The sequence below is a fragment of the Asparagus officinalis genome, chromosome 10 (assembly GCF_001876935.1).
Source record: "Asparagus officinalis chromosome 10, Aspof.V1, whole genome shotgun sequence".
Classification (NCBI taxonomy): Eukaryota; Viridiplantae; Streptophyta; class Magnoliopsida; order Asparagales; family Asparagaceae; genus Asparagus; species Asparagus officinalis.
Genome location: NC_033803.1, coordinates 28,139,655 through 28,154,331, shown reverse-complemented (window position 1 = coordinate 28,154,331; position 14,677 = coordinate 28,139,655). Strand labels below are relative to the sequence as shown.

General features: G+C 38.0%; 1 protein-coding gene across 6 annotated transcripts; it reads left to right on the top strand.

Annotated features, from left to right (window-relative positions):
• Positions 1,310-13,528, top strand: LOC109825083 (pentatricopeptide repeat-containing protein At1g08070, chloroplastic-like). 6 transcript variants are annotated; one of them, XM_020391796.1, is made up of 7 exons: positions 2,742-2,921; positions 3,755-3,808; positions 5,144-5,707; positions 6,807-8,326; positions 8,791-9,844; positions 9,912-10,208; positions 12,749-13,528. In XM_020391796.1, the coding sequence occupies exons 4-5, from the start codon at positions 6,897-6,899 to the stop codon at positions 9,296-9,298; spliced, it is 1,938 nt and encodes a 645-aa protein (XP_020247385.1). In that variant the 5' UTR covers positions 2,742-2,921; positions 3,755-3,808; positions 5,144-5,707; positions 6,807-6,896; the 3' UTR covers positions 9,299-9,844; positions 9,912-10,208; positions 12,749-13,528. The 6 variants fall into 6 exon arrangements, with proteins under 6 accessions (XP_020247386.1, XP_020247387.1, XP_020247385.1 ...); XM_020391801.1 differs by lacking the exon at positions 12,749-13,528 and having other exon boundaries at positions 5,144-5,275; positions 5,479-5,707; positions 9,912-11,072; XM_020391797.1 differs by lacking the exons at positions 2,742-2,921; positions 12,749-13,528 and adding an exon at positions 1,310-2,078 and having other exon boundaries at positions 9,912-11,072.

The window sequence follows — 14,677 nt, the reverse complement described above, 5'->3', positions numbered from 1 at the left end:
CTGAAACAAACTAATCTGACCCGAAATGGGAAACCCAGTCAGACTATTATTTAACTTATACTGGATACCTTGATGTGATTGAAGGGTATAGTAATGCTAACTAGGTCTCTGATGCTGATAATGTGAATTCTACTTCTAGATTTGTTTTCATGCTTGGTGGTGTTGCTATATTTGGGAAGTCTTGTAAGCAAACAATGATTATCAGAAGTACCATGGAGTCTGAGCTTATACCTTTTAGATTCTTGTTGCTCAGAAGCTGAATGGTTGAAGAGCCTTATATTTGAGCTCCCTTTTGTGTGTAGACCTAACCTTTGATTGATAAGTTATTTTCATGGAAAAGGTTCAATGTGGTAGAAACAAGCTGGATTGGTGATCTCGTGTGGAGCATTGACCTTTGGAGTTATACTCCTTTAGTAGTGTTGGATGTATTTATGACTTGCACCAAGTTAGCTACTCCCTCATCCCTATGGTGACAACGCTCTTATGATATGACTGAGCAGGATGAGTTCTACTCTTATAAGTCTTAACCTTTGTGGGGGGGTATAAATCCAGTCACAGTACCCTTGGAGGATGATCCGAGTCACTGTGCGAGCATCATTTGGTCGCGGAATTACCAAAAGGTGGGTTGAGAAGAAGATAATCAAAACACAAGAACAATTCAGTATGGCGAAGGAAAATACATTCTCTAGATTATGAAGAATCAATTATTACAAATCTCTCACTCACAATCTCACTAGAATCGAGAACAACCTCTCAATCCTCTTTAAACCCTAATACAATGATTAGAATCTCTCTTAATTCCCTCTCTGATCTAAGATCTCTAAGATCATCTAAGAGGATCACAATCTAAACCCTAATCCTTTTGATTAGGATCTCACTTAGACCTAAAACCCTTTAGATCTATATTTTGGCCTCTCACCTTCTGTTTAGAACCCTAAACAGTCCCTATTTATAGGGTTTACAACGTGGTGGAAATCTGGTAAATAACCAAAACCAAACCTAACTAGGATTCCTTCAAAATAGAAACCAAGTCTGCCCAGGAAACCTCGATAAGTCGACTCATGACTGCATATGAGTCGACTCATGACTGATGAGTCGACTCATAAACTGATGAGTCGACCGACTCATGACTGATGAGTCGACTCATAAACTGATGAGTCGACCGAGCAGAAACTTTTGACAAAACGGTTGGGTTTCGTGAGTTGACTCATGACAGGCATGAGTCGACTCAACCTGATGAGTCGACTCATGTACATGTATGAGTCGACTCACAAGCTGAAATCTGGATTCTTCGAATCTGCTGCTCGTCGTCTCGTTCCACGCTTCCACCTGTGCTCCGTCGTGTCTCTTCACACCGTTATTCTTAAGATATCATGAGAATCACCTATCCTCAAGCTCCCATGAGGATCGTTTTTCCGAAGAGAATATACACATGTATCAGAGGACTTACCTACGTGAGAAGAACCGTGAAGGCCGTAATTGGGGATATGAGGCTGATTCCTAGTAACTCTTATGAGACGGTTATTGTGAGCATGACCATTAACGCTCCGACCTGCTCGCTCAATAAATGGATGTATATTATGTGTGATTTTGTTAATTTCTGATCAATTGGCCTAATTCAAGGCCTAATCCATTATATCTCTTAGATTGCGACAAATGTCATTGAGCAAAGATTCAAAGCCGAAAGCTACCTTTGTCGAATTCACAATATGAGGTTGCCCGATCTATATTTTGTTATCATTATTGTTGTTGTTAATTTTTTCTTTTATTCCTTGAAACTCAATCTTTTGGGGGTAATTGTTGGAATTAATAAAAAAATTAAGTTCCTTTCTTTAATTCTTATGCAAATATGATCTGTTGAGGGGTGTATTTGCATAACTTTTATTTCTTTCCTTTTTTTTCTCTCATCCATGTCCTGCGATGCCAACAACTCTTTTTTGAAAAAAAAAATCCCCTAAATTCCTTTGTTCCGCTCTTTCCTTTGCAAGCTACGGGATCGCAACAACAATTATTTCAACGGGGAAAATCAAGGTGGCTGTAAAAGGGATATCGAGGAAGGATGGAAAAATAAGAGAAAAGTGAGTAATCTCTATTCTCTCTCTCATAGTTCTCTATAATATTATTTGATTTCTAGTTTTAATTTGTCGGGCAAATATCCATTGAGCAAGAGACCAAAGTTCACAGTAAACCTTGGTGCCAGCCTTTCGGGGGGTTCTTATTGCTAGATGTGGTTTCATCGAATCGTCTCTGTGAAGATGACGACTATTGTTCTAGGGGCAGTGATCACGTGGTTACCACTTTCTCAGACCTGCGTTTCTAACCTGGTTTTGCAATTCAATTTTGGTTATTTGCAATGTTTTTTTATAGCAGAAGTTTACCTTGGAATTAAAGACTTGAATGAAGTTTGAAAGCGTGTAGCTCCGAGTCTATCCAGTGTGTAGGTCTGGATCTGTCTCCAAGATACATTTCATGTATGCCAGTTCGATATCTAACAATTATTAAATTTTTGTTGGTGTATGGATTTGAGAAGTTGCAGAGCAGCCGGACGTTAAGAGTCGTCGGGAACCATGTGCGTTCCAGGAGCATTAGATGGAACCTGGAAGGTCAGCGGGAGGCGCGGAGGCCAGCAGCACCCGCAGCAGCGGCCACGAGCAGAGACGGAGGACCTAGCGCTTGCAGTAAGGGACATGCGTAGGTCTTGTAATAGCCAGGAAAAAATAAAAATAAATATAAATAAATAAATAAAATATTATAAAATTTTGTGGCGGAGATTTTCTCCACCGCTTACATTCTCACCGCCTCCCAACTGTATTTAAGGGAGGAAGAGAGGGTGAGGAATTCGGGTAAAAAAAAAGAAAGAAAGAAAGAGAGAAGAAGAAGAAGAGGAAGAAGATAGGGAAATTGGAAATCAAGCTCCTAAGGTATAATATCCTTTCAATTTCATAGTAAATCGAATCAATTAGAATAAGTAAGAGAGTTAAGTTGTTATGATCATGAACTTAAAAATCTAGGGTTTACAAAGGATTTTTTATGTGTTTAGGATGCAAGAAAACAAACTGAAAAAAAAGAAGAAAAAGAAAAATAGACTAACCCTAGTTTCGTCGGGGATCTGACCGCCGGCCGCTTCAGTTCGCCGGTGATTCCTTGCCGCAGTCTTGTTGTTTTGGCGAGACAAGGAGAGGAAGAGAGAGAGAGAGAGAGAGAGAGAGAGAGAGGAAGAAGAGAAGAAAACCGAAAAAAAAAGAACAGAGGAGGAGAAAGAGAGGAACGGAAAAATAAAGAAAAAAAAAGAAAAGAAAAAAAAAGGGGAACGAAGAAGGGAGGAAGAAGATGATCTGTTGAAATTATTATAAAGGGAGGAAAATTTTGCCTTAAGCCCTTGAACTATGTAAAAGTTTCAAACAGACCTTAGTAAAATGTGGAATGGTTGAAATGGCTGAAAAATATCTGTTTAGCCCCTGTTACTTACTCAATTTGTAAATAAGTCTAGTCTGAAGAATAAAAGTTAACTTTTAGACTTGAAAAATTCCCTATAACCCCTGTCTTATCAGAAATTATTAGGAAGTCCAGAAACTAGTATACGAGAGTTATAAATTTTGATAAATTGCTAAAATTAACAATAAGTTCATATGTACTGTAAAATTTAATCATTATTGATTATATTTGAATTTATTAGACTCTAGATTATGAATTGATTTACCTATAATATATGTTTGTTCTGAATTAATAATTAGTCATATATCTTACATTATAGGTTCTGGTTGATATTCGGGAGAATAATAGTTTGAGAAAGTCGTGACCACTAGAGGTGAGTTCATTTCTCACTAGTATTTTATAATATGAAATTGCATGAGTTTTATATTTGATTTATCTTGTGATAAAAAAATAATATGTCTTTTCATGTATATAAAGATTTGACCTGTTTCTGTTATGGTCTATCCTATAATACGATGTTAGCCTCGTACAATATATAAAAAGCTAATTTGATCTTTATGTAAAATATGAAAAATAAATTTGGCTCTCGTGCAATTTTCAAAGAATTATGGACTTTGGTTTATCTGAAAGTTTTTGATGAAGTATTTGGAAAGTGTTTCAATAGTTTAACGGATTCAAAGATTTTTCGTCACTTAGTATCGGATAAAAGAAAAAAATAAATATCCGTAAACTATTTTAACAGAAATGAGGAGCTTTACCTTGTCGATTTCATTTGAAATTATCTGCAAATTCTGATATGCAAAGTATTTACCTTGTCGATTTCATTTGAAATTATCTGCAAATTCTGATATGCAAAGTATTACTCATTTGACATGTGATCTCGATGTTTTCAAACCCTCAAATAGTCCACTATGGATTGGTTCTGCCTGCCATATGGTGAATGCACATTTATTTGGCCCTTCTGTATTTGGCCTTGGCCCTTCTGTATTGGCCCTTCTGAAATCTGTTCTGGCCCCTCTGTATTTGGCCAGTAGCCTATGGCAGTGTTAGGTGCATTCGATTCCCGGGAATTATCTTTTATCTGATGCGGTTTACGCATTCCCTTGCTACTGGGCTAAAATTCGTAGCCTTAGTGTGACATATGAGGTGATTATTATGTTTCATGAATTACTAGCTGGAAATGTGGAGCTAAGTATTATACGGGGCTAAGTGCTACACGGTATGAACGCGGTGAGAGCCACCTCTAGAGCCCGTAGAAGCTACCACTAAAGTCCACATCGCCTGACAGTAATAGATTTATGATTTTGAGATTTGAACATGAATTCGAAGAACACGACTCATCAGATTTAAGATTTTGATAATTGACTGTGAAATTGAGAAAACGACAATTCTCTGATTTTGTACAAATTACTAGTTCTTTTCCTTCTTAATGCTTACTTTGATTCAAAAGGGGTTTGATTCCAAGAAATTTCATAGTTTATTCAGTTGCACATGAGAAAGGAAATATAATTGTTGTATTTTTCTTAAAAATGACAATATTAGGATATTTGGATCGTATTTTACTATCTTTGAAATTTCTCATGCAAAACTTGAAATTTGTTATTTCTGAGAATTATTCTTATTACTATTTTATTAGTTATCTAGGAACTCTAGTGGGGAATGTTCTCACTGAGTGCTAGCTCACCCCGTTGTTTTTAAATTTTTTCAGATCAGGCGTAGCTTCCTACTAGCCGACTTTTGGATTGAACTTTTGGCTGAGAGGCGTTATATGGAGAGCCTCTTCATTTTGATGTTACCTTCAACACAATTTGTTTTGCTTTGAAAAAAAAAGCTTATAACGGTGAGCTTGTGGGCTGTAAGTACCGATCATATATATAGTTGCTCTGACTTCTATCATCAGCAGGTTTATGAATATTTTGAAATAAACTATGTGATATGAAGTGTCAGGCTTGACCCGTGCATAAGACTTATCTTAGGCATTGGTCGCTGCTATCGCGCACCCCGTATTTTATGATATTCCGCTGTAGTTTCGGGGCGTGACAGGTCTTGTGCTGGGGCGAACAATTACTTGATGTCGGTGCAGGCGCAACAGAGCTATGGTGGAGTCCTGGGAGATACCTCACGAGACAGATCTAGCGATGGCAACTCCCCCAGTGTCAGTGCAGCGCTCTCTCTCCACTTTGTACGATCACCGACCCGTTGATGACGGTCAGCTCCTAGGTGCTGCGTTTTGAGGTTTTTGTGTACGCGTGGGAAAATGTAAAAAGTTTTGGTGAGTTCTGTGACACATCCAAAATATTTGGGTGATATGTTTACTTTTCACAAGTTTGGGAGGTATCTAAGAGTTAACCAAACTTCTTGGGAGTTTTTCGCCTCTCCTTCTAATTTAGACTTTCTTTTGGTTCTTCAACTTGTACGGTCAATTGTATTGTCGTAAATTTGTTTGCAAAACCTTGCACCTTTAATTGCAGTGTCGTAAAATTGTTAATTATGCAACTGATGCATGTATGTATAGAGTAATTAGAACTGAATATGCTTAATACTGATAGGTCAGTGACATGTAAATCAAAATGGAATGGATCCTTCAGCTCGAAATCATAGACGTCTCTAAATGGGTAAAGAAGGTTAATTACATTCACGCATCTTGACGTACGTTTGAATGTAATTGTACTACCTTAAGTCTACTTTTCTATACAAGTAAATTATGAGGTTGCTAATTATAATTACAAAGGTCATCTTCGAGTTTTTTTCTTTTCTTTTTGAGTTTGTCTGTGTAGGTACACAGATACAGATGTAAAACTATATTATATATCCGTACCTAATCTGTAACTGTGTCTGTTAGAGATCGAATATGGTTATTCAAATTTATAACAATAGGACATGGTTGCAGATATGGTTATGCTGTGAAATATCCGGATCCATATACGAAATATCCAAATAGATGTTGATCATACAATTGCAATTGTTTCATCTTTAGATTAATGAATTCGAGATTAATTTTGATGACTGAGAGATCCAATATTAGTTTTGCAGATATGATAAACATATTAATGAACTCTCTCGTATCATACAAAATATTTTTTTATATTATTTTATTTTGTCTCATATCCATTATTGTTCTAGGGCAGTTCAAGATCAGTCGGGCGTATTTATGCCCTTTATAAGTAGTAAATCAGCTATCATATACTGCAATTAAGTACTAGTTCCGCTCTCATGTGCCGTTTATAGAGCATGTACCGTTCAAAGGTCTTTTCAAATATTGGCTATTACTCAATACACGAGAATTTCGCGTTCACAATCATTTTTTATAGTCACAATTGTACAAAGAATTTGGAGATGATAACTCTAATGGGGATCAATTACCATGGCAGGATCACTACAAAGAACACGATGGAAGAAATCACTATCACCCATAGCCTGTTTGTTAAGACGTCGAACTGAAGAGTTCTTAATTATATCTGATGATATCACAAGATCTTCATCATTTCCGGCCCTTACTCAAATCTTGCGAAAACCCCACACACCTCAACCAAATCCACGCCCAAATCCTCAAGCAATTCCCCAACCTCCAATATCCACCCATTTTCCAGTACAATGTCCTCATTCGCGGCCTTGCCGCCGGAAAATCCCCAGTCAAAGCCCTCTCCCTCTACCGTTCCCTGCTTCAAACCCAAACCCGGCCCAATAACTTCACCTTCCCATTCCTCCTCAAAGCTTGCTCCTCTTCGTCCTCCCTCGTCCCCAGTGGCCTCAGTCTCCATGCCCACATTGTCCGAACCGGGCTTGATTCTGACCCATATATCCAGAGTAGCCTTATTCATATGTACGCTGCTGTGGCAAAGGATGTCAAGTCGGCACAAAAAGTGTTTGATCTTTGTTCTGTTCATCAGACAGTTTGTTGGAACTCGATGCTCGATGGGCTCGTTAAGTGCGGGGAGATCGAGCTTGCGAGATTGGTCTTTGATCGTATGGGCTGCCGGGATATTGTCTCGTGGAACACGATGATTAATGGGTATTCACTTGTTGGGGACTTAAAGTTAGCCCGTGAGGTGTTTGATAAAATGCCGTGCAAAAATTTGGTTTCTTGGAACTCGATTCTTGGTGGTTATAACAAGTGTGGAGATGTTGAGGGAGCTTTGAGAGTGTTTAGAGAGATGCCTCATCGCGATGTTGTGTCTTGGAACACGATGCTTGCTTGCTATGCGCAGAGCGGGAATTGTGACGAGGCGTTTGAGTTGTTTGATGAGATGCAGCATTCTGGTGTGAAACCAACTGATGCGACTGTGGTTAGCATGATCTCAGTTTGTGCACATTTGGGTGCATTGGAACGAGGAGAGTGGGTCCATAAATTCATCAAGGAAAACAAGATTGAGCTCAATACGATTCTTGCCACTACGCTTGTTGATATGTATGCTAAGTGTGGGGAGATATCACGAGCATACCAAATCTTTTATGCTATCGTGGATAAAGATTTCTTAGCTTGGAATGCTATTATAGCGGGTGTCGCTGTCTATGGACAAGCAAGAGAAGCCCTTCGGCTTCTTGATGAAATGAGGGAGAGTGGGAGTGTAGCGGATGATATGACATTTGCGGCGGTGCTCAGTGCTTGTAGTCATGCAGGAATGGTGAAAGAGGGTAAATATTTGCTCGATTGTATGAAGGTGACTTATGGTGTTGAGCCAAAAGTGGAACATTATGGGTGTGTTATTGATCTTTTAGCTCGTAAAGGGTTGTTGGATGAGGCAGTACTGCTGATGGAATCTATGCCGATGGAGCCTAATGCCCCGGTATGGGGAGCATTGCTTGGTGGATGTCGAATCCATGGCAACTCTGGGGTAGCTGATGATGTTGGAAGACGACTTTTAAGCCTTCAACCTAAGCATAGTGGCCGGTAATCATTAAAAACCAAAAATCAAAAGCTTCTATAAATTGTTGAATGTGTGAACTTCTCTTCATCCTTTAGAGGGAACTCCTAAATTTTAGGTCTGGCTACAACACTTATAGATATTGTGGATATAAAGGTAGCCATTAAAATTTAAGTAGACTATGATGTTAACCAAGGTAATTAATCATTCATTAACTATGTGCACAACTATTTCTTTTCATGTTGAAGAAAAACAAGTTTTTAAACTTGGTTTCTGCAACTGTGAGGCTAATGGTTAACAATTTATTTTCCAAATGCTGAAATCTTGCGGTTGTAATATTTGTGATCTTCATAATGTTGCAACTATCACATTGCAATGATATTTGTTGTATTATCTCTCTTGACAAAAGGAGGGGTGAACTGTATTATAGGCTTATAATCTTTCGCTTCCTTGTGGCAGAACTCTGATTGCTTCTCTTATTCTTCAACAGTTATGTCCTTCTCTCCAACATCTATGCATCGATAAATCGTTGGGAAGATGCTAGCAAAATAAGAAGCATGATGACAAACAAGGGGATCTCAAAGATACCAGGAACAAGCATGATAGAGCTCAAAGGCATCCTTCACAAGTTTGTTGCTGGCGACCAGTCTCATCCAGAGTCTAAAAAAATTTACCAGAAATTTATAGAGGTATCAGAGAGGCTGAAGGTCGAGGTCGGTTACTCCCCAGACACAAAGCAGGTGTTGCTTGACATTGAAGAAGAGGAGAAAGGGCATATATTGTCCGTTCATAGTGAGAAGCTGGCAATTTCCTTTGGACTTTTGCATACAGGACTTGGAGCAACCATAAGAATCATCAAGAACCTTCGTGTATGCAGGGACTGTCACCATCTAATGAAACTTATCTCTAAAGTTTACGACAGGGAAATTGTAATGAGGGATCGGAATCGTTTCCACTTATTTAAAGATGGTGCTTGTTCTTGTATGGATTACTGGTAGAGAGGTAAAAGCTTAGTTGCATATGCGAGAATAATTTGATTCTGTTATTTGCCAAGATTCCAAGAGTTGGAGTGCGTTATTTAAGAGGAGAATAATATCAGGAGATCAAAATTTTGTGGAAGCATCCAATATCAAGCTCGTAAAACTTACTCGGTGTTCTCGAAGCAGGTGATGAATCACTCTCTCTGACAGAAAATTCTGAATTGGTTGTTGAGAAGTCCATGCTAAAGATTGGGGATAAGAAACTCCCACCTATACATAAAGCTAGCATAAAGGCAGTGATGATCTCGTTGTTGAGAAGTCCATGCTAAAGACTGGGGATAAGAAACTCCCACCCATACATAAAGCTAGCATAAAGACAGTGATCATTCTAAAGGGTGGGGATAAGGAACTTCCTCGTACATAATGCTAGTGTTACGGCAGTGGTTCTTCTATAGTTTGATCCTTGTCTTATTCGTGGCAGCTGTGGGAGAGATTAATGTGTTCTTTTATTCAATTGCTGGAGCATCTAGCTGAAGTGTAAGTATGTTGATAGGCAAATAAAAGGTACCAATTCTGCAATTTCTCCTAATATTCACTTAGAGCATGCTGTTTATAAGAGGTAACTCTGCAGGCAACTTTAGAAGAATGTTATGGTTGTCTTCAGAAGAAAAATTGGAATCTATGGTTGGTGGCAGCTCCGATGTATTGGGGGAAAGAAATCGATTAACTGTATCAGTATGGATAGCTGTTTTTGCAACCGTTTGACACATAAGGTATACGCCGAGGGTGTTATCGGGAGGAAGTTTTAGAAGTCTAGACTCGAGGATATTCATACCTGATGGAGAGCTGCATTCTGAAGACTAGAGCTGGTGCAGGATGATGGTGCTTTCAAAACATGGAAACAACTTTGTGACCTTACTTTCATTTGGTAAGGCATATGGTTTCTTGTATGCATAAATTATTGTTTGTAATTATATAAATAATAAATTATTTATATGAAAGTCAGTTTTTCTTTTGAAGATTCATGTTGATGGCGGAAAAAAGAAACTGGATATTTACATTATTCCTGGTGATATTATTGTATGTTAGAATATTCAAATTTCAAAATTCATCGTACAATTGGCATGCTTATTTTCCTTTCATGGACATCAAACTTAAAGGACACTTACTTGTTTTTGACTTATGAGTATCAGATACTTGATGGATACTCCATCATATCCATAAATTTTATAATATATCTCAAGCATATGAAAGCTGTACTAGAGATGTTTGCAAAAGTAAGAAGTTAAACTAGCCATTGATTTGATTTAGAGATGCATTTTCACCCCTTTCTTTTAGTCTTCTTTTGTTCCTCTTTTATCTCGCACGATGCGTTCAGCTTGTAATAATACCAGCCTTTAGCCTTAACCTTAGTTGGCCAACTTCTCTGGGCTTGATACTGAAAATCATAGCCTTGTGATCTATGAGTAATCCGTACAATTCATCATTGTAATATAGGCAATTGACTAATTACCTTAATACAGAAATACAATTTTATTTCGTAGTACATGCACACAAGCTCTAGGAACAATTTGCATAGCAGGAAGCAGCAGACTCCGAACAACTCGCATTGCATGTACCCTGGTCTCCTTTTATGGAGGAGCATGCAGCACGGCAGTGATTATACTGCAGATCACAGTTGTCGAAGCATGAATAGCTTGTTATTGGTATTATTGAGCTTGCAACAATTAGCACAATGGCAAGGGCACCAATATTACGACAGTTTAGCAGAGAACTGGTGAAAGCCATGACTTTTTTTAGACTTGTGTTTAGGGTTAATGAGCTATAGATTGTTTTATATATAGAGTGCTACGTCTAAGTTTAAACGACTAATTGATCACGCGTTTGGTGCAGTACGTAGTTGTAAGAATAGAACCGTTAACAACAGGAAAGGGGGAATGGAATATGCATGAGTGAATATAGCTTTCTAATCCATCAACTTTGGGCCTAATTCACATACAGTGAAATTCTTATGTGTGGGTAAAAAATTACATAAAAGGGACCAATTAACTGTTGTCTCAATTACTGCACCTGAATTACTATCCAATCCGTTGCATACTGATTCTGGTGCGTTCCTAATCTTGATCGTTAAAGCTGGTTGCATGATAATTAATTAATTGTCTCTTCTGCTATAATTTTGTACTTATATTAATTTTTATATGCAATTTTGCAATTTTGAGACTTATTATTTTAAAGTTTGGAGTTTGAACTTGGATTATGTAATGTAATGCATATTAGAATTGTCATCCGGCTATTATATATTAATATAGTTTGCTATCTATTCTTCGGAAAGATGGGAGTTACTATACTATCACCATAGCCATTTAGTTTTAAATGTCGTCAAATGTATATATGCCTCTTCTCTGTCCATGAACATGAATGATACATGTATAGATATTGAAATTATGTAGGACTTTCTTTTTCAGCAAAACCATGCTTCGTAATATCGATCTGGTTAAGCCTATACTTCTCATAGTAGCTACCAAAAAAATTGTTTGTCGTGCTTGTATCCATAATAGTAAACAAAGCATAATATAATACAGGAACAGTGAGCGAACTAAAATTGAAACCCCCCTCCCCCCTCCCCCCCAAAACCCAAAAAAAAAAGGAAAAAAACAAACAAACAAAACCAGCACATCCTACAACCACCCAAACCGCTTCCTTCCTCTTATTTGGTGTATGAGAAAACCTTGGCTGTAAAGTTCATGGACATACACAAAGGCTAGTAAACGGAGACGAATCTTACATGTATCATTAAATCTAATTTCGTTAAGGCGTGTATATGTTGTAACACCTGGAAAAAGGCCTAACGTTTACCATCTTGTCTCAGTTGACTAATCAAATTCATTCGATAGAGCTACGAAAAGTATACTGCACTGCATCAACTGATCACTAAAGTTATGAAGTAAGTCTAAGATTTTATCCAAGTTTAACAAAGCTAATGGAGCGCTAGGAACTGTTTGCATAGCATAAAGAAGCAGACTGACCACACTTGGACGTATAACAACGTATCCTTGTCTCATTTCATGGATGAACATGCATCTCACTGATTATACTGCAAATCCTAATGATAAACACATAAATAGGAGTCTGAGTTGGTGAAGCTTGCGATGAGCAGAAAATGGCAAGTGCAACTATATTATGAAGGTTTAAAATAGACTTGATCAATGCCATAGATTCCTAAATATTTTATTTGCTGCAACATGAGATACAGGATTGGGATATTATACAGAAAGGTAAACTTTTATGTACCCATAGAACAAAAACTAATTAATTAATTACACATTTGATAAAAAATTCTTGACATTATGAAACCTAAACGATGGTAGAGGTAAATGAAATGTGCATGAACAGAAAAGGGCTTTGGTCGTATTTAATATCTGCATGATTCATCAATTTTTTGCTTACTTACACTCTATTACTTTACAGGTGACTAAATACCTAGAAAGTGTAACGTTTTTCTTCTCTTTAAGACTTCAGTGGTGAGAACAGCGAAAGCGTGAACTAAATTTGATGCGAACATGGCTATAAAGGGCAGGAAATGTAATAGTATTATCTTGGATAACATGTTGCTAAAAGAGATATGTCTGAATGATGGGAAGAGGTCAGAGTTATACTATCTGTTTTGTGCAGATATTGTACAAATATCTGCTGAAACTTTAGGTATGACATGTTCGATATATTTATTAGACTCGAAACAAGATGGATGTGTAAATAATATTTGGGATATTAGACAGTACATACTTTTATCAGGAGGTTAGGAATCCCACCTTCGTTTTTGAAGGGGAAAAAAGATTCTGATCTTTAATTTAACTGCAAATGTATATAATGTGGTCTTCATTCTCGACTTCTGCATATGGGTAAAAAGTTTTTTTTTTAGAGAACTAGACCACGTACTAGGATTTGATGTCATTAAGCTGCGAAAGTTGCTCTGCGAGAAGATCATGAAAATATTTCAACATTTCAATTATGAAGAATCTTATATCGAATCAAATGAAATGTGAGAAATATGAAAGATATAAAATGGAATTCATATGTATATATCCATAACATCATTAGCTCCTGTAGGGTTCTTATACAGCCTACAAACCCGTTTCCTTATTTTACCATCTGCATTACTTTCCGACTTATTCAGATAACTATTATGACGTAGGTGAGCAATATTAGTAGCATTTCTGATAGCAACCAGCAGCGGACTTTGCACAACTCTTAAAGCAGTCACCCTTGTCCCCCAGGTCAATTCTTGTGCATGCATTTTTGCAGTCGTGATACTGCTGGTCACATTGATCAGTGCATTCTGGAGGACTGATTTGCTGGCATGTTGCTGGAGTCATCGAGCTCACAGCTAGTAGCAGGATGATGAATGCAGTGAGACTCTGGAGGTTGACAAGAGACTTGCAGGTGGCCATTGCTTCTTCTTGAATTGGTTTGAATGGAGTGGTAAATGATCTTTAGGGTTATGGTTTATATAGGAGAAACCCTGGGCTTCGTGTCTGTTTGGCTATCTTGATCACGCATTTTTGGTGGTGCTCTGTTTATATGGAGCCCTGAGCAACCAGAGGAATGGGACGTGTGAGCGGAGAAAGACAACGAACTCAACACAACTTTGTCATGTAAAGAAATTTTGTAATTAAGGAGATACAGAGTAGCGTGTGTGCGGCGCGTATGATTTCGCTTTTCCCCTCAATTTAAGGGTATTCTAGTCCGTCAGTTAACTGAGAAAGCTAGTTCACTTATGGCACGTGATTCGCAGGCCACATCCTACTCTAATAATTTAAAAAAAATGATGTTTTTGGGAATCTTGGCGGCTCAAGTGCTAATGAAATAGTTTGGAACTTTGTTCGGATTTCCCAACTAGGCATCCTTCATTTTGCTAGGCCAATCTATCACCTCGACAATTGGGAGACACCGGGAAGGACTATATTCAAACACAAACCAAACAATTAGCAGAAAAGCAAACACGATGAAAAGACGCAAAATTTATTATTGTTGACGACCGCACATGCCCTGAGATATTTGGGTTTCCTTTATTCTAGAGACTATATACAACATTCGGCCTATACTGCTTTCTTGAAGGAACCGGCAAGAATCTCTCTCTCAATCTCACCAAAGATCCTAACAATTAAACCCGAATACAACCGAGCATGACTTCTAACTTGAACAGGAATCCAAAAAATGAAAATCAGTCCCGAATTGGTCCGAAGGACAGTAGAGGGAAGTCCGACTAGCTAGTCTAACATCGCACCAAAAAAAGTACAAACCAGCACCGAATCAGTCCGAATAATGTCTAGGGAGATTCGACCAGCTTGTCTACATTGCTAGAGCCCTCTGCAAGTAGACTGGCAGGTCTAATGCCAA